The 24,890-nt window shown below is 47.4% G+C and overlaps 1 protein-coding gene across 2 annotated transcripts in view; it reads left to right on the top strand.

The window, feature by feature from the left end:
* The window catches only part of LOC142358911 (unconventional myosin-Vb-like), a 165,594-nt gene that overhangs the window by 7,995 nt on the left and 132,709 nt on the right, over nucleotides 1-24,890 (top strand). For both annotated transcript variants that reach the window (XM_075411545.1, XM_075411544.1), the window contains exons 2-3: nucleotides 19,744-19,854; nucleotides 23,194-23,365. In XM_075411545.1, the coding sequence (XP_075267660.1) occupies nucleotides 19,744-19,854; nucleotides 23,194-23,365 (283 nt within the window). The remainder of the gene's footprint in view (nucleotides 1-19,743; nucleotides 19,855-23,193; nucleotides 23,366-24,890) is intronic.

The following is a 24,890-nucleotide window of genomic DNA, read 5'->3' as shown; positions in this document are numbered from 1 at the left end:
CCCAAAAGAGCAGAAAGTTGGGGTAAGCGTATCTCAAGGCAGCAAGTGAATGCAGAGATACCAAGATGATGGAAGCTATAATTTTCAAGCTAATTAAGCTGAGTAACTCCTTTGTGGATATATGCTGCTTAATTACTTTGAGCTCTGATAACATGGGTGCTGTGGGTATTGCTGTTTTTTGGGCAGCGAATGTGATGTCCAGCTGGGGTGGTGGAGCAGTACCCACCGACTGCTTTGGAGATGGGGTTGGTCTCAGTCAAGGGCACTTAATCTTCTGGTGGGGAGCGGATGGGGAGCTGGAGGTGTCTTTCACGTGGCAGTACTGGACTACTGTGGTCTTGGATCCATCCCACGTCTCCTGGTAGGACCATGTGACCCATTTTGGAGACAAGGTGGAGGTGCAAGAGGAGAAGGTCCTGCTCCAGACCCACACAGACCTTGGCAGGAGGTAGATGTGAGAATACTGGTGTGGCTCTTGCCTTCCCCACAGTTGTGGAGTGCCTATTTCTTCCTTGGATGATGCCTGCTTTCACCACCATGTTCAGTGATGAGAAATAAAGTACTGAAGGAAGTGAAAAACTGAGTGCCATTCATCCAGCGCTTGGTCGGTGTCTTGTGTAACACTGTGCTGTTCCCTTCCTTTCCCGTCTCTGCCTGGCCTTGTAAGAAATAGCTTCTCTGCTGGGACTGACCCTGAATACCTGCACTACTGTCTGGTGATTAATGGTAACAACAAGGCCCGTTTTGGCTAAAGTAAGATCGTTAACATCTCTGAAAAGCTCTGCTGGAAGCCGTGTCTGCATGGCTCCCGATATTGGGGTTTTCTCCCCCGGGCTCTGGTGTTACAGAGATGCAGTTTGCTTTTCCTCTCCCGCCTGGCTGTGACACGCTGAAGTGCAGCTGGGGACACGCTTGTGGCTGGACAGATTTCCAGGGGCTGATGTCCCTGGGTGAGCTAGACCTGCCCTTGGCTCTCCCGCAGCACGTGTTTTATGGCCCTGGGCATTGTAAAGACACTGGCCAGAGAGATACGAAGGTCATGGCTCACTTCTGGAAATACCAGGTTTGAAATCTCTTGTTCTGCTTTCCTTCTGCTTATTTTCTTTTTGCTTTTCCTTTCTGAAGCCTTCGGTTTTGTTTGGATCCTGCCCCAGCATGGTGTAACTCATTCCTCCCTGTGCAGAGTGGTGAGATGAATGCTTACGCTTCATCTGCCCTGCTGTGGAGAATGGAGAGGAGGAGAAAAAAAGAAATTATCTGAATTCCAGAACATATTGATGCTCAAGGTGAAAGAGCTGGTTCTTTGGGTACAACTGCTGGATTCCAGCCTCGCAGCGCTGCTGCCCCGGGGGTGATTTCTACCGCCCGGCCCCTTGCCTGCTCGCCGGGAGCTGCTCTGAAGCCTCACATGCTCTTGCTGTGCCAAAATAAACCCAGAGTCGAGGCTGTCGGAGCTAATCTTCATCCCTCCACACTTCGCCCTCCCTGCAGCTGCCTCGGTGAGCGGTGGCTGTGCTCACACCCGCTTATTTAGGGAAATCCCTTGCTGGTATTGGAACACGTGGACCATCCCCACGATGCTGGATCAACATGAGCAGTGCTGCCCAGCTTTGAGGAACCTGAAACAGCCCTTTGCTCAACCCCCGGGGTGTGTTTAAACCATCTTTAGGAGCAAAGTTTGCTTGATTTTGCCTTTCAGTACCTGACATTCTGTGCTGGAGAAGATGGGATGGCTGAGGCTGTTTCAGGCTGTGCCGCTCCTCGCAGTCCCCAAAGAGCAAGCTGAGAGCAGGCTTCTCGAGTGCTGCTGCACCGGCGTTTGCATCCCAAAGTCCAGTGTCAGGCAGAAAAACCACTGATCTCACCCAAATACAGCCTCCCCAGGGCGCTTCTTTTTGTCCAAAGAACAGTGTGGTGAAGAAATCCATTTTCAGGGGGGAAAAAAAAAAATATATTTTATGTTCTGTTCTAAGAAATAGAATATTCTATTTGACAATGCCAAAATGTCTATGGACTCTCCGAGATGTCATTGTTTTCTTTTTTTATATTATTTTTAATTTTTTATTTTTTGACTGAAAAAGGTGCTGTCTCCTGGCAGTCTTTGCTCCAGTACAAAGTTTCAGCACTGGCAGATCACGTGAAGTAAATCAGCAGAATGCAAACCCTGCTGTTGCTTGCTAAACATTGCCTGGATCTCATCTAATTGCTGACCTGAGAAGCGCTTAGGAGCTCCCGCTCTGTTCCTGTGAGGAGGGAGCTTGGCCCCAGCTCCCTTCCCTGGGGCAGCACTTGTGTAGGCTGAGCATCCTGCCGGGGTCCTGGCATTTTTTGCTCTAAAGGATGATATTTTTTGAATGCTTTGGACATAATTGTGCTTGAGCAATTACTTCCTGTTATATCCCAATTTTAAAAGGTATTTTCTTCTTTGAGCAGCAGATTTACATTTTTTTTTTCTCCGTTTCCATTTTAGTCTCAGATGACTCTGCTTGAATATCTGCTCTTTTGCAAGGTATTACCCGCATTTAGGCTGTCACTAGTCTCCAGCATGATGTTTTTTGGTGTCCCTGTGTGAAGAGCAGACTGGATGTTGTGGCTGATAAAAAATCCCCAGGACCTTGGTGTGCAGAAGTGTTTTTAACTATCGGACTGTGCAGTTCATGAGTTAGTGAGGTTTCATCCTTTTAGCAACTCTGAAGGAAGTGTCTTGTCTCTCTACATTACTAAAGGCTGGATGTTTCTAAAGGAAAAACCTTCCAACAAAACAATTTGATTTTCCTCGGTAATATTCTGGGGACAATCTGTTGGGGACTATTTTATCCGGCGTGCCATCTCTCACCTTAAAACCCTCTTTGATGTGGCTCATTCAGGGAAAAAATGGCATTAGACTCTACCTCAATCACTCAGATGTCAGAGAGGATATCGCCTTTGACTAATCAGGGGAAATTCTGGAAGATTTAGTAATGCCAGGAGACATGACCCACTTCCAGATAAACGCTTTTCAGGCAGTAGAGGTTGCACTGCCTGGTGGGGGAGGGAGAAACATTCACAGGGTAGAAATAATTGATAATTACTAATAATTTTAACATTTTATTGTTCTGACCCTTTCACAGGTTCAGGATGGGTTTGCTTTCTTTTTCTGTTTTCTTTAGGAAAAGCAAATGCTGGCACTAGCTGGTTTTCAGCAAGTCTGTGTTATCTGTGGATGCCCGGTGCCTTTGGGATGCTGCCTCAGGTGCCAGGGTAGCTGATGGGTGTTGCGACAGCGGGTGCTGGGAGCTGTGCTGCAGCGTGATGTGGCTGTGGTCCAGCTGTTGGTGACCAGGGTGGGGTGGGGAACCTGGTGTGGGAGACTGCCTAGAGTGTTCCAGCTCAAGAAGGTGTCCGCCTGATGAAGCACATCTTAAGTACATAAAGACAGAAGAATATTAATCCGTAAAGCCGGGTTTCTGTATTTTCTTTGTACTGCAAACCTTGTATGTGGTTCATCCCTGTTCCTGTGTTATTGAGAAGTCCTGGCCAAAACAGCAACAGAAGTAGCAGAGGTGTAGCACTATGATGCTGTGAAGCTGTGAGAAAGTCAAACCTGATGATTTAATTTGTAGTATATAAACTTTTTCTTCAAAGACAACAAAAGAGAGCATTCTTTAACTGGTGACTACATAATTTTCAGCGCTGCATGTTCTGTCAAGCAACTTGTGGCTGTTCCTTTGTTTGAGGTTTTATCCTAGCAGCCATATGAGCAGAGCAAAAACAACTTAGTCTGCTTGAAACTTACTATAACCACTTATTAAAAATAGCTTTGTAATTCTTCCAGACTATAGCAGCAATGCTTCTGTCTTAATTTTGTATTGTAGCTAAACTCTGGCAGTATCTTGCAGTTTGCTGTGCTGGTGTGAATGTCCAATGTGATGGAGCAACATCAGAGCCCACCTGAAAACGGGAAGATGCGGTGTGCTGCGTGGACGGTGTCTGGGGGAGAAACTCCACCCTAAGGGTGTGCTGGGCCCGCTGCTGGTTTCTGGAAGGGAGTCCAAGTTTTTAAACAATATTTTTATTTTTGAAAAAGGCCTTTTGACTGATCATTTAGCTGTAGGTGGTTTTTAATGCTGTTTTTTTGCTTGCAGCCACGTACTGGTAAACAAAGCCCTGTTGTTTTCTAAGCAATTCATAGATTGTGTTCTTTTAAGAACCGCATTACCATAATAAGCTTCAAGCCTCTTCACCAAGCAGGTTAGCACCTTCCCCAGGTTAAAGTCATGCTTCTTCTGCCTTTAAACTCTGAAATCAGTAGACTAACAGTTTTTTTGGATGCATCTCTGTTGGTAAACACTGCTCTTACATGCTATTACAGCGATTGCTGGAAGGTACGCAGCTCTGGCACTTGTCTAGATAAATGAATTTCCTCTTCACATACCTCCGGGTGCTTGGTGAATTGGTCACTGGGGTATTCGCGAGTGCTCTGAACTCCAAATTATGATTGTGGCCTGTGAAATACTGAAGTGGAGTTTCTGAAGCATTAACAGTGGATGTTAAGCCCATGTGTGATGCTGAGAGCTTGTGTGATTGTTGGGTGACTCAGGAGTAATGATACCCAGTTGGGCAGGAAGGTGGTCTTGCTGCTGCTGTAAGCACCAGTGATGCTGATGCCTGTCTGCTCGCTCTCATGTGCCTGGGAAGTAGCTGGAAAATTGAGAAGGGCTAAATATATCTGGGATTTGGACAAACCTGTCCTGCAGTCAGGCTAAACTTCAATATAGTTAGTTTGTCTGGGAAGGAAGAGGGTGTTTTGGAAGGATTTGGCTCCGCTACTTCTGCTCACAGAAAATTTAGCAAGTCAGGGCAGAGCAAAATGCAGTGGCCAAGGCCTGAAGGAGCCAGCCCAGCAGCTGGACGTCCCAGGGATGAATGTAGATCTGAACCATGACTCACAATTTGAAAGCCGAATAGCTTTTGAAACACCCCAAGAGATGGGAGAGGCCCTGGCTGCATCTGCCTGACCTGCTTTAACCCTATAAACAGCACTGACCCTTGTTTCTTGCAGGTTTAGTGCACGATTTGTGTCTGCTTTAAAAGTTGGCTGCTGCGTTAACGTGGTTGTCCAGCGCCCAGGCTTGGAGGAGTCTTTTGGGAGTCACAGCACTCATCCAAGTGATTCATGTTAGATGGTTGAGTTGGATTATATGAAGGATGTTTAAGGTCAGGCTGGATGGGGCTCTGAGCAACCTGATCTGGGTGAAGATGTCCCTGCTCACTGCAGAGGAGTTGGGCTAGATGACCTCTAAAGGTCCCTTCCAACCCAAAGCATTCTATTATTCAAAGTTGTTTTATGGAAGCAGGCCAGTTAAAAATGGAGGCTTAGCTTTTTTCATCCTTAATTTCCAGGCAGAGCTTAAGAAAAGCTGGAGCCACCAGAGAATCATGTGTGGGTTTTGTGCTCCGGTAATAAACCTGCAGCAAGGGAGGGCATGGGACGTCCTTCACCCCATAAACATTTTCTTGATTGCACGGAGTGTGGGCAGCCAAGGCAGGCGTGAAAATGTTGTAGTGGCCTTCAGCCAGCCTTGAATATTTGTGGGGCTGAAGTGACATGTGAAGTCTTGATGTGTCTCTTTAGGTTTCGAGTGTCCCTTCAATAACCAGATACTGCTGGGGGTGAGGACATGCTGGAGCAGTGTCCCCTTTCCCAATATGAGCCTCGCAGAGGGCTTCTCCTGTCCCTGAGGATGCTGTGAGCCTCCTGAGCTAGAGCCCTGAGCATCCCTGTATAGGATTAATGGTTGCTGACCTCTCTACTTCTGTTGCACACCCCTTCCACGTGTTCACGAAACTTCCCGCTTTGGGGGATTTAAACAGTTGCTGGGGATGTCCCTTACATTTGGTTTCTGCAGATTGAGTGTATGACGCTGGGGATAAATTTACTGTAGCGATAAAGCACACATTAGGACTAATAATAACATTTAACTGCAGCAGTCTAGCTGCTGGAGCAGCCCCCAGCCTTTCATGTCTTGTGCTGGGGGGAGATTTGTGACTTGTTTTCCCCAGTGTCTATGCAAAATGAGGTGTGGGCTTTCTCCTGGGCATGCACATCCTGGAGGGAGTTCAGAAGTGTTGGGGGAACAGGGAAATCCCAGCTCATGAGCTTTCCCAGCCGGCGTTTCTGGCTGGAAGCAGGCAGTGGGGATGCTGAGGTTTGCTGGTTTCCTTTAAAGCAAAGCCCAGCCTTTTGATAGTGCTTTGCTGGTAGCCGACAGAGGGGAAACCTCGTCTGAGAACAGGCTAAAATACCCTTTAAACAGGTTAAACTGCTTTCCTATGAAAAGAGCTGTTGTGAAAACTGGTCCCTTGGGGTTTTTCACCGGGACATCAGTGCTGGCAGCTGAAACGAGCTTGGTTCATGGCCATGCTGTGCCTATCGGTGACAGCCACATTGTCCTCCGCTCCCGCATTGCTGTGGCCATCGGTGCTATCTTTGCAGACCTTGCGAAGGCTTGGGCAGCATCGTGCTTCGACTGAGGTGGCTTCTCCGAAATGCATTAGCCTGGAGCTCAGATCTGCATTCCCATGGCTGGAAATGCCGACGACAGAGGGAGGGTGGAAATAAGGGGGGCTTGTGCACCAGCTCCGTAGGGGAATGGCTGAAAGCATCAAGGAAAAGCTACGGGAGGTGGCCAACAGGTCCTTTGGGCACTGGGCTAGTTTTGCTGTGCAGGGTGGCTTGGCGTGCACCTTTCCAGCGTGGTGTGGTTAATGCTGGGGACATCCCTCAGCTTTGCAAACCGGGGTTGCTTCTAGATGCAAATGCGTTACAGGGAGGACAGGGCAGAGGAGGGAAATCAAATATTTGCATTTCTGCTGCTGAATCCATCTCGCTGGTGCTCCGATAGGACCTGCTCCCCTCTCATTCGAGTCTCTTGTTTCTAAAGTATTTCTGAATGTGTCACTTGTTTGCTGAAAGTGGGTCTTATCTCCGCTGCAGCTGGGAATAGGGAGGCCGTGCTTTGGCAGTAGCTTTAATGGCGCTCTGATAAGAGCTTATGGCTGTCCTTGCTGGGAGAGCCGGCTTATCGGGGAGCAGCAGGGCGAGAAGTGCCGCGGGCAGGAGGAGAGCTGAAGTGGTGGCAGAGACTGGCTGGTGTGGGGCAGTCTGCTTGGCTGGGGGTGGAGGGGGCAAGGAAGGTGGGCACGGTCTGAAGTTTGGAGAACACATCTGCAGTGCTCATCACCCAGGATATGGAGGAAAAGTGGCGAGGAAATGACATCTTTAGATCAAGGTTGAATCTTGGTGACTATTGTATTTATCAAGTCATTGGTGTAAGGTTATTTTATTCCTTAAACATCCCGTACCTGAGGTTACTGTGCTTTATTTTAGTAAATTGTATTCCAGTAATTATGGCAACTTGACTTCCATCTGATATTCTGAAACTTCTGGAGAAATGGCAATTGGTGACACCTTGGTGGCTTTAGGAGAGAGAGGGAGTTTGACCTGAGGGGAGAAGTTTGGGATGCGATGGAAACCCGCTTTCATCTGTTAGCTGAGCTTTGGGTAGCTGTGTGGTTGGGTTCCTGGTGCTGCCTTCAGTGAGGCCAGCATCCGCGGTGATTGTCCCCAAGCTCTGCCTGCACTCCTAAGGTGGTCTGAAAAGCTGAAAGCTTGAATTATGGCTCTTCTGACCTGGTAAGCTGATGAAAAATACACTCCGAATTCCAATTCCTAGTCTTGTGGCTTCATTTTGTAAATTATATATACACATAAAAAAATAAAAAAGCCCTTTTTCTCAGAATTTCTACTCGAAGATTTCCCTGAGTTTATCAGAAGTTCCATGTTAAAGAACTATGGCGTGAGTAAAGGCTTTTAACTTTGCTCAAATGTAGGCACACCATGCTGCGAAAGGCAGTAGGATTTCAAAGACTAATTGCGCTGGAATCTGAAACGAGTCTTATGAAGCATCTATTGTCGAGGTGGGGATGCTAAAGACATTGGAAATGGTCAAGAAAATACATATTTGGACTGGTCGCATGCCAGCTCTTAGGCAGACAAGTCTCTGGTGATCTGCATGTGAGGTCTGAGAAGGCTGGAGGGGGTTTCGGAGGCCATGGCGGTGAGGAGGAGCACACCTTGCCCCCCACAACTGCCTGACTTCCCAAATGTGTGGTTGGGCATTCCTCGGTACTGACATGTTGATACGGGCTTCACGGGTTGGGTGGCCATAAATGATGGCCAGACATGGTGATCCAGATACGGATTTTAATTTTTTTTTCTCAAGAAAGCACCTAAAAATACTTTTTTGCAAGTTTGCAGCAGAGTGCAATTTCTCTGTAGTGTGGGATGGGGGAAAAGACCTTCCAGCCCAAGGGGCAGATGGAAGGGCGGATGGCTGGAAGAGCGAGCAGCTATGAAGGGACATGCGTTGTTTCAGCATCTCTCTGCTTTTTGTACATCCCATCCCCTTCTGAGCAGGGTCCTAAATCACTGCTGCGTGCCTGGATGCACACAAGTGCCAATTCCCCCTTTGGAGGTCCCACAGGACAAAGCCATAATGTGAGCGATGCTGTAGGTTATCTGGGGCATCACGTGTGCTGGTTTGCCCATGGTGGTGGCCAAAGGTGGCCGCACTAGTCCAGGTGTCCCCATCTAGCTACTGGCCCCTGGGGTTTGCAGCAGCTCGGGTCTTGGGACTGAATATTTTGTCAGAAAAGGCAGAAACTTTTGGGCTTGTGCTTTATGAGCTGGGAACTGGCAGCACAGTTTGCAAAAGCTTCACTTTCGCAGCAAAATAAACTGGGATGACATAATGATTCTTCAATTTAATTTTTTTCCTTTTGTTTTATTCATCTACCTAGCGAAGCATCTCCTTCTGTAGAGGAGATAAAAAAGTCGCAATACAATGTTTGGTAGAGACGGATTTGAGTTACGGTTTTGCTGCAACTCGAGCGAGCCACTCTCCGTCTCTCAGGAGCTGTCTTCACGCACTCTTAAACCATTATAACTTTGGGGTATATTTTTGTTTGTTTTGCTGCTTTTGCAATTAATAATCCTTTTTTATCCCCACTTCTGGTGGTCAGAGTGGGTTTATCTAGTTTTGCCTGAAGCAGGTTGTAGTCCTTAAGCTGCGCTGGTGTGACTGGGTGGCTTCAAGGCAAGTGACATCAGCCAAAGTGTGACCATAAATGCTTGCCCTTCCCGAAGGGAAGTGCATCCCGCGGATGAGAACTGGGTTTCCTGGTTTTGGAGCAAAACCCCTTGGGCCTGAGCTGAGGAGTGTGTAGCAGGATGGAAATCCTATAGCTGGGATGTCCCTGGGGTGATGCGATGCTGCTGGTGATAGTGGGAAGAGCCGGAGCTGAGCTGTGCCTGCAGTGAATCTCCACTCCTGCTGCCTGTGCCCAGTAGTGTGTGACTGCTTGGGAGGAATAAAGAAATGCTCCTATAACACAGGGAGGGATGCTGAAATGAGTAAATACATCTCCTGTTGGGATATGGATGTTGTCCTGAGCGTCGTTGTGGGAGACATGCAGCAGAGCAGCTTTGTTGTGGGGATGGGGAGGGAAGAAGCAGCACCCAGTGGCTGCAATAGCACTTTTTCTTAAAATTTGTTTTTATTTTCTCCTTCTTTTTGGGGTGTTTTGCTATGCAAACACTTCACTCTTTCCTGAGAGTCGTGTTTTATCTGTGTGGCTGCTGGATCATCCACCCTTCCGAGGGGAAGAGATAACCTTGGATTTGCCTAACACACGGGGGACGTTGCCAAGTCAGCAGAGAAATTCAAACCAGAAGGTGAAGGCTAGAAAAGATGCGTTTGCTGGTGCGAGTTTTGCTTTTGGTTTTGTATTATTTTTATTTTAGGTGGATGGAGTTGCCCGTTTTGCAACCTTTTTTCCAGTTGGGCAGTCCTCTGTGTTTTGATCTCCTTCGTTGAACCCTTCCTGCAGAACACAACACTCGTTTGCTATCGGCATCACCTCCAAAATCTCCTGCATTTTGAAATTCAGGGGTTATTGGGGGTGATGGTGTCCTCCATCCTTCCTGATTTAAGCTTTTGCCTCCCTTACATTGATTAGAGGAAATTGTATGTGGGATTTAGGGGATGGTTTTCCAGGGAGGTGCTGTGTGATAGAAATAAGAGGCTGCAGGATATCAGTGCTGGAGGATCAGCGAAAGCCAAGATTTCAGTATTTTAGCTGGTCAGCTGAAGTTATAAGGAAATAAGGAGGAAAACATAGCTGCCTGCCTACCTGTGCTGTACTGCCCACTTTATATATTAGAAAGGAAGCTATCCTCAGTGTGAGTTTCCTCAGAGATGTGTTTTGAACCTATTTAAGCATAGTGATTGCAAAATCTTGCTTATAGTCTTTGTCTCACTGGGGAGAAGAGGCAAAGTATGTATGTTAATATAGGGTAACTCATCATACAGGTGCGCATCTGAAGTCTGGCATGTGGATGTCCTGGGAAAAGTGAAGCTGGGTGTAAGTCACGTTCCCAAAGACCTGGAAACTATTACAATGAAATGAAAATGCAAGAGCAATCCTTTCCTGCAGGAAGACCTTTTCTCTGCCCCACCATTGCTAGGCACATGGAGGTGTATTAATATCTGTTCACCACTTAAAGTATTTTAATTACTTATTTATGCCAGCTTTGCCTCTTGACCACTGGTGCCATTCTTCCAGTGTCTCCTTCCTAACAAACTTTATTGCTGGATTTTTTTTTTTAATTATAACTGGTAAAATGTCTCTTACTTGAATCCTTGGTAATCAATTTGTTTTCCCTCAGTTACTTAGCACTGAAAAAGATGCAGAGGTGGCCCGGAGGCCTTTCCAGCACACACCTGTGGTTAGAAAGGGCTGAAGAAATGCCCCATAAATACAAAAATGGGTCAAACCCCTGTTGAATTAAGTGTGTGTGAAGTGGTGCTCCAAGAGGGTTTTTAACGTGTGAGTTCTGGAGAGGTGAGGGATAACTGTACAGGTTGATTAATCCAATTACTTCTTTCTAATAAGGTTGAAAATCCAGTCTGGTGGTGAGGTTGTGCTGTAATTAAAGGAAGATTGTGGTGGTGCTGTTTGGGCATGTGAGTACCTGGTGGGGAGATCAGCTGAGCGAGGTGGTGTGTACCTTGAATTGTGGAAGATCCTGATGACACTGTGAATGCCACATGTGTTACTGCAATTACTAGTAGCAGCTGCTGTTTTTAACTTTTCCAGCTGAAATTCCTAGTGTCCTGTGAGCAGGACTGCCCTGCCCTGTGCTGCTAAGCCTGGCTCCTTCCAGGGTCCTTTTGGTATAAAATAATTTGATGGAGGGTGGTCACTGCAGTGCGGAGTGAACATTCTTATGAGTTTCCCTAAAGCATTGAGAGACTGTTATAGATAGGAGACTGTGAAAACCTGGTGTGAAAGGCCATTTTTAACTACTTAATTGAAAACCAAAGACCATTTTTAAACTACTTTATTAATAATCAAATGTATATGGTGTATATTGAGCATTTATTGGATCCAGCCTGTGATTGTCAAAGTTCTTAAGGGGAGTTCAGGTGTGGAACGGGACTGTGAAGACAATATTACACCCCACCACTGCTCAAGGTTTTGATTAATTGAGAATTAGGTGAGAGAAAGTTAATTAATGCCAATCAACAGGGATTTGCAGAAATTAGCCTGGAATGGTTTAACTTTTGCAGTATGACAGGCTGTCTGGTAAAAGTCGTGCTGTTGAGACACTTGACTGCTGCCTGAGGTTTTTGATTAAAAGAATTGAGAAAACAAGTCTGTAAAACCCAAGTAGCCCTTACTGGAATAAAAAAACTGGCTGCATGGTGGAGTTAGGACTGTGGGTCTCATCCTCATTCCCCTTAGACACTGGGTCAAGGATTTTTTTTTTTTCCTTGGTCCTGTGCAATGTGGCAATTTTTAATCAATGACTTGAAGAGGTAACGAGCACTGGAGGAGCTGGGTCGGGTGGGGGCTGCTGGAGTGTGGGTGTGAGCATCATCCCATGCGTGCTGGACCCAGGGGAGATGCCTGGGAAGGGGGTGTCGAGCCCCCTTGCTCCAAACCGCTGCTGCCCTGGTGCCTGCAGCTCTTCCAGGAGGAGCTGCAAGTCAAGTGCGTGATTACATGAGTTGGCTTTGGCACCAGGGTTAGCATGCTTCCCCAGGGACTCTGTGGTGAACTGAGGCTGAATCCCTCTTTCTGGCCGTATGGCAGAGACTGCATGGCGATGGCAAGTGGCTTGTAGAGCAAATGGCGAGCATCTTGTAGAACTGAGCCAGGCCTGATGGACGAGAAATTCAGCGCTTGCTCTAGCTGGTTGGGATGGTGATCCCCCACTTTGGGTGCTCGATGGGACAGGACCTGAAGAAAGGTGTCCCATGCAGCAGACCGGTGCCTGGCATCTCTTGGTGTGGCTCTCTGACAGCCCAAGGAGAAGGGCTCCTGTGCTCAGCCTGACGCGAGGCTGGGAAGGCACTGCTGTGGGAGAGGACGGGCAGTGAGACCCCGAGTGCTGCCAGCTCCAATTAAACAGGCATGATGGTTCATCAGTGGCAATGTAGGTGATAACGCATGTTCCCCGTGGGTGAAGTCTTGACAGACTTGGCAGAGAGGTTTGGTTTTCTTGTTTCTTCAAGAGTAGAGGAGCAAAGTGAAAATACAAGGGTTGTTGCACTGCCCAGAGTAAATCCTGGTCTCGCAGCCTACAAGGGGATTACTCCCCAGCCCAGGAGGGACTGCTTTTCCCCCCAAAATTAAGGCAGAGTGGTTGGTTTGCGCTGTCCCAAAGCATCTGGGGCTCTGCCCCTGGTTTTACAGCATCTAATGACTTACTGCAAGAGGCATTTTGCATTTCAACCCATTGCTGTGGTGAGAGTAGGGCTATGTGTGCACCTGAGACCTTGGTGCTGAACCCTTCAGTCTTAATTAAGCCTGCAGTAACGAGTGCCGCTGAGACACAGTGGAAGAAACGGTAGGGGAGAGGATGGGAAGACACGAGTTGGCTGTTAGGTACGTGTGAGACAATTCATTAGTCCTGGAAATCATATTTAATTAAAGCAAAGCCTTCAGGATAGAAGTACTGGGGGTGTGCTTGGTGTTGGGGCTCACCTGCAGCCCCACTCGGTGCCAGTTTTACCTCTGCTGTTGGTGAGATGAGGCTGGTGTGATGATGAACCAAAGCCTTTTAAATCCACCTTCATTAGAAATGCTGCTAACAAGCCCATGGATAAATGCTGCAGATGCTGCTTGTCTGAGCAGCTGAGTACTGCTCAGCTGCTGTGACACTCTATGCAAATGACCATCTGAGTTAATTTGGGCAGGGCAATAACATTCAGCAAAGAGAGACAGAACAGATTTAGTGCTGGTGGGAGACATGGGGCCGTCTATCAGCATGACAGCTCTTCGGGGAGGAGGAAAATGTCCCCGTACCTAGGAGGCATCAGCAAAGCATGTGCTTTGCTAACTCAAATCCAGCGACTCCTGTAGCGCTCTGGGATGAACGGAGATGCTCCCTGATATTTAGGAAGCCCTGCCTTGGCAGGGACATGGTCCAGGTGTGCGTTTGTGTGCTTTCCCTGGGTCTGTCTCTGTGCTGATAGCACGAGGAGGATGGGGAGTATGAGGCAAGGTGTAGATCATGCTCATCTGCTTTGGCCCCGGCTGTTTGGGTTTGTGTGCTTTTATCCGCTCTGGGAAAAGCATAAATTGTTTGTTCGCATGTGGAGTAATTAAAGATGCTTCTGCAGTGTGCCACTGTTTTGCCCTTTGCATTTAACACTCAACCAATTTAACATTTGCGTTGTGTAGCTCAAAATAATTTTTTTTTTTGTAGTTTTTTAACAAGTAAAACACAATTGCTTTTTTCCCTACCCCTTGAACATCATGTCAGGGTTGTGTGTGTCCCTTGCTGTGTGTTGAAATGTTGATTTGCCAGTCACAGCCTCTGCTTTTAGCCTTTTTGGGTTTTTACGGTGTGGAAGGAGTGAGTGTCTTCCTATTAGAGGTCCTTGCTGTGGGTGGATGCTCTCTGGCTGTGCTGGGGACACTGGGCTCGTGCATGGTATCCTGACATCAGGTACCGACCCTGCAGCAATGGGGCAGTGGAAGGGTGTGTGACACCAGAGCATCCCTGCCTGCTCTGTTCCGATCAGCGAGACCCTCTCCCATCCCCTCTTGACCCTTGTGAGAGTTTCCCAGCCACTGGTGTACCCAGTAGCAACTGGAGAAGCCAGCCTGGGGTGGGATGCAGGGGTCAGTGGGTCCCGGAGTAACGGCACAGCTTGGGAAGCTCTGACCTAAATATGGGCTTTGCTTGTCTGTCAGGCAGAGGAGAAATCTCTCCTGGGACGAAAAATCTCATTTGGAGGATGGGAGAGGGAGGATTACAGTTTGCCATCTGCCCTGATGTTCAAGTTGTAAATAATAATCAAAAAATTAATGATCCGCAAGTCCCTTAACAGCAAGGTTTTTTGCCTGGCTGCTGAAGCACCTCGCCTGTGCCTTGCTGCGTCACGGGCGAAGCGGATTTTTCTCCTGAGTCACTGCCAAGTGGGACAGAAGGGATTTTTAAGGCTGCAGGCACCCAGGAGAGCCCTGGAGCTGGTGCCTTTCCATGCCCTCCTGCTGGCAGCACCCATCGAGCGGCTCTTCCCAGCACCGATGCGCGCAGTGGTTTGCACCGGCACATTTAGCACAGCTAAATAACTCTGTGAATAACCACCTGTTAATCACCAGGACATGGGATCCTGCTGTGGTAGGCATAATGCCAGGGGGTGGGCAAAAATACAGTGGTGACCCCAGTTCAATCCACTGCAAATTAATGAAGAGAAGTTGATTTGCTTTAGTACAGAGCTGGGAGGGGTTGCTGTTAGCATCCATGCACAATGGCTGCAAGGAGAGTCTTCTGCTTTTTGCTGGAAAAGCCTCTTTAAATTATCTCTGTGGAGTTATCTTTAATAGCAGCTTTAAAAGAAAATAATGGGGGAAAAGAAAAAATGACATCCAAACTCCGAATTGTGCTGTCTGATATGACCCGTTTTAAGGTAGAGTTAGTGTTTTACTCTTTTTTGTTTTTCACTTGGGAAAAGCAAAGTTTTGGGAAAACTTTAATTTTGCTAATAGATGGCTTGTGAGAGCTGAAGAGTAGTTAATGGACTGTTTCACAGTAAGCTGCTTAACCATTCACCTGCTGTATGTATAAATGTAAATATTCTTGGGGAAGCCAGGACTGAAGCTTGTGCTGTTTCCTCTTTCACATGTGTTTTTGTCCTCTCCAAGAGCATCCAGTAATACTAGACCACGTTATTTCTTTGAACAGCATAGAATGAGGTTAGCAATAAGCCCATTGCAAAGAGAGGGAAAAGCAGAAGTGTGTTTGCCTTACAAAATGTGATATACCGGTATTTGTCCCAATGTCCACCTCGTTCTTAGTCGACATCTGTGTGTTCACCTTTGATTTTTCGAAGGTGCACATCACTGTCTCTGGTTTCTGCTAAAGTCTTTTCATAAGTTTTCCTTAACCTGTGTGGAAGAACCTTGGTTGTGAGATAATGTATCTTCATCTTCATTACTGAATTCCTAATTGCTAGCGGTCGGTGCCGTTGTATTGCCAGTATTGGGGGTTTTCTGCTGTGCCCTCCCTCTGCCTACAGTCCTGTTGGAAGGATGCCCCTGGAAAATTGCCCTCGATCCAGGAGCAATGAAAACTTCCTGGGGTTGGCTGTGAGTATTGTCATTCCTGAAATAACTCGGGGGATTAAGATCAATAATAATAACGGTGGATTTGCTGACTTCCAGCTTGCCACGAAGACTGTTGCAACCACCAAACAGCTCAGACTAAACTGAGATAGCTAATTGTTAAACATTTTTTTCCTTAATTTAATGGAAGCTTACACTTTGTCCAGGCTGTTGGTGTAACTCTTTGCACAGACCAGCATCCTTCGCCGCTGCACTGGAGCATCCATCGAGCACATCGCCCGGAGTTTGCTGGGAGTGCCTTTGGCTGGCACCGAGGGCTTTCAAACAGCAAAACAAAACCAGCCTCTTCTAATTGAACCTTGGTTTTAATCTGCATCCGCAGCAGCAGCCTGCTAAAATCTAAATCAAATCAGGAGGTGGGGATTGAGTTTATTAAGCTTCTGCTTAATCTTGGTGAAATAATGTAAGAGGCTACGAGAACACTGAATCGTTTTGGTTTTATTTGGGATCTGATTCAAAAAAAAAACCCCAACAAACAAACCAAGAAAAACAAACTTGAAAAAAACCCCAGAAAAACCCCCAAAACAAAACAGATTTTTTTTTTAATCTTGAGAGGCTGGGCATGTGGAGCTATTTCTTGTTAATACTAATACATAATTCAAAGGCATCCTCAAGGACTAAAGAAGTGCTTTTCTTTCTGCCTTCCTGGCCGGTGAGACTGGAGTGTCAGGAGGTTAAGTGATCTGCCCAGGGTTGTGTCTCCTGAGCCTGAAGTCAAGTTAATCCTCTGGTCCCTGTACTTTGAGATGGACCCACCTGCGCTTTCCCTTCGTAACAAGCTCCTCCAGAAGATCAAGAGGTTGTTAAAGCTAACGAAGCCAGGACATGTTATATGAACTGAAATAATATGGTGGAAATAGAGGTTTGCAGAGATGCTCTCCCCTTGCCCAGGTGGGTACCTGCCTGGGGGCATGGTTTTGGTGACCTGCTGGCTCTCATCTGTATGAATTTAATCGGCAAATGTAGGGCGTATGAAGCTGCTTTGGAGGGAGAAAGTTGCAGGGAAAGCAGACGACGTGAGCGTGGTGCTCCAGCCTGCCCCCACCATGGGCTGCCTCCAAGCCTCCGCAGGTTTTAATTAAAGCTCGCCTTGTAAAGATCGAAGAATGACAAAGTGTTTTTATTTCAATGCTGTACGGTTTGACGTACTTGGGATTTATGGGTGGAAGGGAAGGGTTGGATGCAGGTTCGTGTAGCGGCCTGCCCTGCCTGGAGGGTTTGCATCTCTCCTGGAGCGCAGCAAGGATGGGAGGACGGTGAAAATGCACAGCAAAAAAAGTGGTGATCCCCTTTTTGGACGTGTTTGTGCATACATGCACGAGAGGACAGCATTAGGGATACTTGGGGAAATGCATTCATAGCAGCCTATTGTAACTGCCTGCAGCTATTTAGCAGGACGGGAAGCGCTTGGTGCAGGGAGTGCTTGTGCCGGAGCAGCGATCGGATTTGGCATCTTCCAGCCAGGAAACAAGTTGCCCCCAGGGCTCCCGAGACCTTGCAAACACCCGTGTCTTACTGCCTTCGGTACTGCGTGATGCCTTGCATGTGTGTGTATACACAGTCTTGGAAAATCAGTTTTATTGTTAAAATTCTGTGGTTTTGTGGTCAGAGTGGCTGATGGGACATGAAGGCTTCCGCCACCAGGTTGTAAGTCCACCCCTGTGTGGTGGATGCTGAGAGCTGCTACCTTCCACCTGTGGCTAGGCGGTGCAGGCCCTTGCATCTTGCCTGGGTGTTGGGTGGCTCCTGGCCATGGTTGGTGATGAATTGCCGAGAGGGGCTGACGTGACCGCTTACTGCTGCTGGAGGTGGACCCAGATTTCATTCATCAAAGCACATGCAAGCACTGCCATGGTTTTTTGGGTTGCTTTGGGGTCAGAGTGCCCCTCTCTGCATCTGCATGTCCAGGCAGGTCTGTGGCTCAGCTCAGCCCCGTGCGCAGGTGAAGAATTTGCAGGACTCCAGGCAAGACCAGCAACGTCTGGTTTCTGAGTCTGCTGTGAGCCGGGTACATCCTGATCCTCAGCTGTTTCAGATATTTCCAGAGCATGTTTGATCTCTCTTCTGCCAGGAGAGAGCTGTCACTGGATGAAACCGCGGTGATGGGGATGAAAAGGCAGGCAAGGTGCTTTGCAGGAGGGGCGAGAGCTGCAGCAATGGTCCAGAAAGCCCTTCCCATAGTGTCGGAGCCTGGAGAAACTGGGGCAAGCTGCAGGGGGTGAGGAAAGCTGGGTGATGCATGGTCAGGTGCACCTACTCCTTGTTTCATGGTGTGCCCAAAGATGGGGCTCCTGGCCACGCTGCAGGGATGTTATCTCTCTTGCAATGCTGCTGGCTGGAGGGGAGATGGGGCTGGGGGTCCCGAACCCACCCCTTCCGCACAGCAGTGTCCCTTCCTCGTGGCGGGGAAAGCACCAAAGGCTCATGAGGTTCTAGAGGTGATATGCTGAAAAAGTCTATTTATTTATTTTATTTTTTTTCCCCCTCCCTGATTAAAACTGCTGTTCTGGCAATATATTTGTTTAGCTCCATTAACATCTGAAGGTTCCTGCTGCTGTCGTTATTGAGCAACTCTAAAAATAATTACACGATGCGTATAAAAAAATCTATGGCTCCTCAGCTGCAGAGCAGGAGGTTAGACAGCTGATGCTGCTTTAACTCTTGGGTCACTCTGAGTGTTACTTGGCCACTGTATGTGGGGGGCTTTGCCTTAAGGGACAAAGCCATCTTGGGTGCTGCAGTGCTCGTGTGGCTTGGATTTGCTCTGGTTTCCTCCAACACCTTGTGTTTCATGTAAGAATAAGTTTATATAGCTCTTATTTCACTCAACAGGAAGAGTTGGACGAAGATGTGCCCCTCAAAATGCCAATAAATAAGCGATCATTGAAGGGTTCCTGTTGGCTCTGTGTTGGCTGGGCTGAGTCCAGCATCAGGCTGGCTTTATACAACAAAAGCCTGTCTCGAGGTGACTCCTAGCAGAGATGGAGCAATTTTGGGTTCGTTGTTCTTGGGACCTTGCCCTGGCAGCTCTGCGAGCAGGGAGACTGGTACCTGCTCTGGCAAAACGAAAGGTGGGTGGAGAGGGTGAGGGAAACCTGTGCGTGGAGGTTGCAGCGTTACTTCTGGGTCTGCAATGTCCCAACTCCTGAGAGCAAGTACTGGAGGTCTTGGCGCAACAATGGTTACTTGCTTGGTACGGGGGCATGCTTTTGTGCAGCCTGAGCAGAGCATTTATCTCTGCATCATAAAAGCAAGTTAAATCTTATTAGCAGGAGGTGGTGTGGCTCCGAGTAAAGCCATAATGTCGTTACGCGTGAGTGGTGCTGCTCGCTTTTGGATTTTGTCCCTTCATGGATGCTTTGGCTGGGCTGTGTGGGTCCACCTTCGGGATCTCCTCTCGGAGGCAGAAGGATGGCCTGAACTTTGGAGATGCCAAAGAGGTTAAAAGTTGCAGCTAAGCATTTTTCTGCAGCCTTGAAGGCCCTTTAGAGATTTGCCTCCAACCAAGAAAGTTGACTTTGGTGTCTTCTGTTCCATGCTTACCACCATGGCGGTGGGTTTGGGTTAGGGCTTGCTCCATGGGGAGCAACCTGTTGTTGCTTTGTGCAAAAGAAATATGGTCTGCTGGGGGGTGGGAACAGTGTTATTTCATAAGAGCTTCTAGAAGGCTTTTTTTTTTTTTCCCCAGGAACATTAAATTTCACATTTACCTTGAGTCTGTACCCTGCTTCATTAGATTGATAACACGCTGGTGTACACCTTGTCCAGGAGAAGCCTGATTGAAAGTCTGATTGAAAATCAGACTTCTGGTCTATAATTTACCCCCAAACCTAAAATTAGAATTTTTTTTCAGACTGAAATAAATGCTTTAGCTGCACTGACTTTACAATGAGTGTGGGATTGTATCCATGGTGAATTAATTTATTTATGATTTAATTTCCTGAGGTTTCCTTGTGTTTAAACTTTTTCTTTCTTTTTTGTTTTTTCCCCCCTCCTCTCCAGTACACTAGGGTTTGGATTCCTGACCCTGATGAAGTTTGGAGATCAGCAGAAATTATCAAGGATTACAAAGAGGGAGATAAAAGCCTCCATCTAAAACTTGAAGATGAAACTGTAAGCTTTTGAAAGTCGTTATTTCAGTGATTTAAAGCTTTAAATGAATGTGTGAAGAAGCCTGAGTCATCTCGTATTTTGTAGGAAGTATTTTAAAATGTGTTTTATGACCTTAGCACTTCCAGCTTTTCCCTGCCCGCTCCCTCCCCAGATACTTGTGTTAAAGTAGGTTGCAAGAAAAGCCCTTGACCTCTCTCATCTCTCTTCATCCCCTGGCAAAATTGTAATAGTCTGTGATATCAGAATGATTTTTTTATTATTATTATTTATAGCGGTGGTATGTTAGAAATATCAGTTTATGCTTTTTGCTGCTGAACAAATTGGAAAGAGCGTGGCTGGTGGCATCTACTCAAACTTAGTTACCGACGGAAAAATCACGTAGAGCACAGGAGTGACTGCTGTGCAACAGCTTTCTCCGTGCCTTAGTTTTTCTCTTGAAGTATAATCTTACATAAACCCCTTTTTTCTCCATTTAAAAAAACCATATATATCTAAAAGACAAAAATAAGAAACTCCTTTAAATGTAGTTGTTATTTAGCAATTACTGCTTTCAAATGCATGAACAGCCTGGTGTGCAGCCAGTGATAAATCATTCCCAAACCAGGACAGAGGCTGGGGAAGAGCAGCTGCTTTGTCCCGCACAAAAATCCCATGGGTTGGGACATCAGATGACAGTGGGGGATTGCGGATGAAGTTAACCGTGGCATTTGCTTCAGATGCAAAATCTGGGTGGTTTATGGGAAGGGAGCAGCCATGCTTCGTGCCCACCACGAGGTGCCTTTCCCACGTGTGGTGCCTGGTGTAGCAGGAGGAATAATATATTTTTCATTAAGAATTCCCCTTAAACCAGCTTTCTTCACTGAGCAGGTAGGGTTTCCTTAATTATCTAGAGCAATCTGCTCTGTTGCTTAAAAGAGTTAATAGAGGCCACTTTCTCCAAATTGAAAATGCTTCGAGGAGGGTGAGTAATTCATCTCCCCTGCCAGCTGACCATTTCCATACTGCGGGGAATATTTTCGCCCTATTACTTAATGGGAAGATGGAGAGCAGGAATGAGACACGCCTGATTAGGCTGTTCATCAGAACAATTCCTCTTTCAGAGCAGCGCAGGCGCGAGCTGTTTGCAGCATGTGGATGTGCCAGGTTTGCAAAGAAAGTCATTCACGTTGAAATCTGCACCCAGCGCACGGTTGTGTTGGCGCTTCCTGGGTCAGCCCCGGCTGCGCTGCTTGTCCTCCCCAATTTGCTCTTCCAGCATAGTGCAGCTTTCTGAGGAGGGTAAAGGTTGGGTGATGGTCCTCTTAGAGATGTTTTTTGTTTTTTTTCTTCCCCCTCCATGGTGATAAATCTGGATGAGGAGATGCGTGGATGGCACCTTGCTGTACCTTGGAAGCACCAGGCTTGTAGGACCATGAGTTACTGCCTGTTGCTTCTTGGTGGTCTCCCTGCCCAGTAGCCCTGTGGCTGGACCTCCTGAAATCACCATCCTGTGTCTCTCGATCCCTGTTCCAAGCCATGTCAATCATTGTTTAAGCATATCTTTTTCTCTAATGACATGAGGCTTCGTGCGCACGATGCTCATGACAGGTATGTCTCCACCATTCCAGTCATTCCACGCAGTGCCTTGTCCCAGGGATAATCTTCATTGCAGGCTTCTTGTGTGGTTTTATTCTTGCTCCTGAGGCAAGAAGATAGAAACCTTGGAGAAACCAAGCAGCAATGCTCAAGCCTTTGTGAGGGACCTGTGCTGGGTGTGAAGAGCCCTACAGGTTTCATGAGCAGCACTAATGGGTGCCTGGCTGCAGGTGGGCACCCATCTCACCCACAGCAGCTCCTTCCTGCCCTGTTGTTGTGCTCAGGCTGCTAAAGTGTGTCTGCACGTATTGCTGAGCGCTTCAACCTCCATCCTTCTCTTCTGGTTGAGATCTTCAGCAGCTTTAGTACGGGGCGGGGGGGAGATTAATTTTTGTTGCTCTTTTATCTGGATATTTCACTAGAAACCAAAGTGACTAAGAAGTCCTGTAAGGCCTAACCTTTTTGTACATCTGAGTTTAGGGTCAGCAACATTACAGTACAAGGAGATTAAAGGATTACCAGGTGTTGTAGATGGTAGCTTAATAAGTGTGTCGCTGTCACGGTGAAACACAGAAACATCTGATTTTGGGGTTGTGCAAGAGACTGCCACTTACTCTGGGTCTTCCCAGAGACCCCTCTTAAATCTTCTGTATAAAGCCCTGCCTGGACCCAAATCACGTCGGGCTGAAAAGCTTTAGTGAAGGGGCACAGCGCACGTGTGCATCAGACGGAGATACCGAGCATACATGTCTTCAGGGGATTCGAAGCTGTTGAAAGCCTTTTGTTCCTGACAGCCAACATGCATTACCCAGCTCTTTAGTGCTTCTCTTTTGTCCTTGTGCTTAAAGTGAGTTTTCATGGATTTTGCGGTTTCTGGCTGTGCTCTGTGTGCAAGAGTACTCCTTCTGAATGAAGAGCTGATTTTTTTAAATATCACTAGGGATCCCTGGCGTGTTTGCCATTAAGATGTGAGACTGAGTGCAAACTCCTGAAAATTGGCATTGGCAACTTAGAACTGGAGTATAAAACAAGCCTGAGGTTGTCAGACGTGCTCTGTGAGCCTGTCCTTGTGCACTGGGTCAGCTTTTCTTGTGCTGTTTGCGATCCGGTGCCAATGCAATGGTAGCGGCGCCATTTTGCTTGCAAACTGGGATTCCTCCCTTCTGCTGGGAGCTGAGCATCGAGACCCTTCCTGAAACACCCCATGGGAAGCAACATCACAGGGAATTTTTCTTACTCCACTGTAAAGAGGAAAAAAAAATTACACTTTTTCTGTAGTTGGTGGCTCCGCTGTTCATTTGGGGATGAATGAAAAATAGTTAGCGTATGGGCAGCCGTAAGCTTTGACAGCATTACCGGGCTCTCCAGATACTGAAGCAGCAGGGACTGTGTCCTGTTGTGCCTGAAGGGGTGTAAGGTTTTGAGTGCAGAGGAACTTGAATTAAAAATGAGTTGAGACATCACTCTGATAGGAAGAATATGGTGTATTTTGAAACGAGGCTGACTTTGGTACTTGTGGACCACCAGTGTCCACCAGGACCATCTGTTGGCCAGCTCCAAGCCAGTTACCAAGGGGATGACCTGTCACCTGGTAGTGTCATCCAGGTCCCTATAGCATTTAGCGTAAAGGGGCTTTCATTTAACTTAGAGCAGGATGTGCAAGTATTTTGTAGTATCAGGACGGAGTTATGCTTGGATAAGTGAAAGATGTTAAAGAAGCTGTTAGTTTTTGTGTTCTCACGTTCCTCATGTGTGTCTCTTCAGCTCTACGAATATCCTGTTGATCTCCAAGGAAATGAGCTACCTTTCTTGCGCAATCCAGATATCCTGGTGGGAGAGAATGACCTGACAGCTCTGAGCTACCTGCATGAGCCCGCGGTCCTCCACAACCTCAAAGTCAGATTCCTTGAGTCCAACCACATCTACACCTACTGTGGTGAGTATCCAGGCTACATGCTCAAGCTCCTGGAAAGCAGTGGGTTAGAGCGTGTCTACACAGAAACCTCTTGAGATCACAAGCCAGAGGCTGTGGCATGAGGAAGGTCCAAGGGTTGTGAATTTGGGCTGGGTAGAAGATGTGAGTGTGTGCCAACAAGCGTTCAGTTGCTTTTCAGTTCTTCTACACAGAAACCTCTTGAGATCACAAGCCAGAGGCTGTGGCATGAGGAAGGTCCAAGGGCTGTGAATTTGGGGTGGGTAGAAGATGTGAGTGTGTGCCAACAAGCTTTCAGTTGCAAAACCAGGGGTGGTTTTTGAGGGTTGGCACACTGTGAACTTCCTGAGCTCAGGGTCCATGTATGTAGCTCTTGGCCCATGTATGTAGCTCGGTGGGAATGTCTTGTCGGGTGAGTCTGAGACCAACCTTGTGTGTGCTTGGCAGTCTGTGGGGGGAGGCAAAAAAGGACCTAGCAAACCACTGGAGAACAGTGTGCCGGAAAGATGTGATCCAAGCTAGAAATGTCCATAGCGGGTTTTCCTCCCGAAAGACTGCAGAAAAACCTTGCCGCACTGTTATTTCCTCCCTTTTTCTGATGACTCTGGGGGTCATCAAAATCTTAAATTGAAAACAGAAGGAGGGGAGGTGTGAACTCAAGTTTGTCATTCCTGGGAAGGGCAGAAGAAGGCAATTCAGTCCTTTTTATTCAGTTACATTGGAGAATATTGGATATTGAATACTGAACCCTGTTGCTGACACCCAAGATAACCTTGCTGACAGTGGTGCAGGCTAACTATCCTCTAAGTGATGAGTTGCAAGATTTCAGCGTGATGTGTGGGACTATTTGCGTGGCAGGCCTAAGGCTCTGATTAAGCGTTGCAGCTTCTGCCAAGGAAACACTTGGTAGGAGGAGATGACTCTTGAAAGTAGCACCCTTGAAATACGTGGCCTCAGTGGCTGGTGATAGTGGTGACTTTCCCTTAAATATTTAATGATGTGTAATGTTAGACTGCTGACATAACTTGCCGCCTTGTGTAGCTGCAAGCCTGCTTTCATCCAAAAATCCATGAGGTTTTGTTAGTGCATTGCCTTGTGAAGGTTGATGATGATGTTGAGCACAGCATCGCGCTGGTGAAGATGCTTGGGTTTAGGCTTGGCTGTTTGGAGGTCTAGCTGCAAAGCTCTGCGTGGGTGCAATGTACTGTGTGCTCTGGTTAGGAAGCGGTTTAGGAGGGAAGAAAAGTGCTTAGCTGGCAGCGAGTGCTGAGGCAACTACTGTCCTTTGGCTTGGTGCGTGTCGTGGCTGCTGACGTGTTTTGGTGACTAACGGAAGGAGATATGTGACCCTAACAGAACCAAGAAGCGGACAGAGAAGAGCAGGGCACGGTGAGGTGAAGCAGTTGGGTTAATGTCCCATGGAGGCAGGTAGCCTGACTTGGTTGACCTTTGCCTTTCGTTGCGGGTTAAGTCCCGTATCCCGGTGTTTGCTGCAGGCTGAGAGTTCCTGGGCTTTGCTGTCCTTCAA

Source organism: Opisthocomus hoazin, chromosome Z (assembly GCF_030867145.1).
Source record: "Opisthocomus hoazin isolate bOpiHoa1 chromosome Z, bOpiHoa1.hap1, whole genome shotgun sequence".
NCBI lineage: Eukaryota > Metazoa > Chordata > Aves > Opisthocomiformes > Opisthocomidae > Opisthocomus > Opisthocomus hoazin.
The sequence above is the reverse complement of the archived record's forward strand: the minus strand, read 5'-3'. Positions and strand labels throughout refer to the sequence as shown.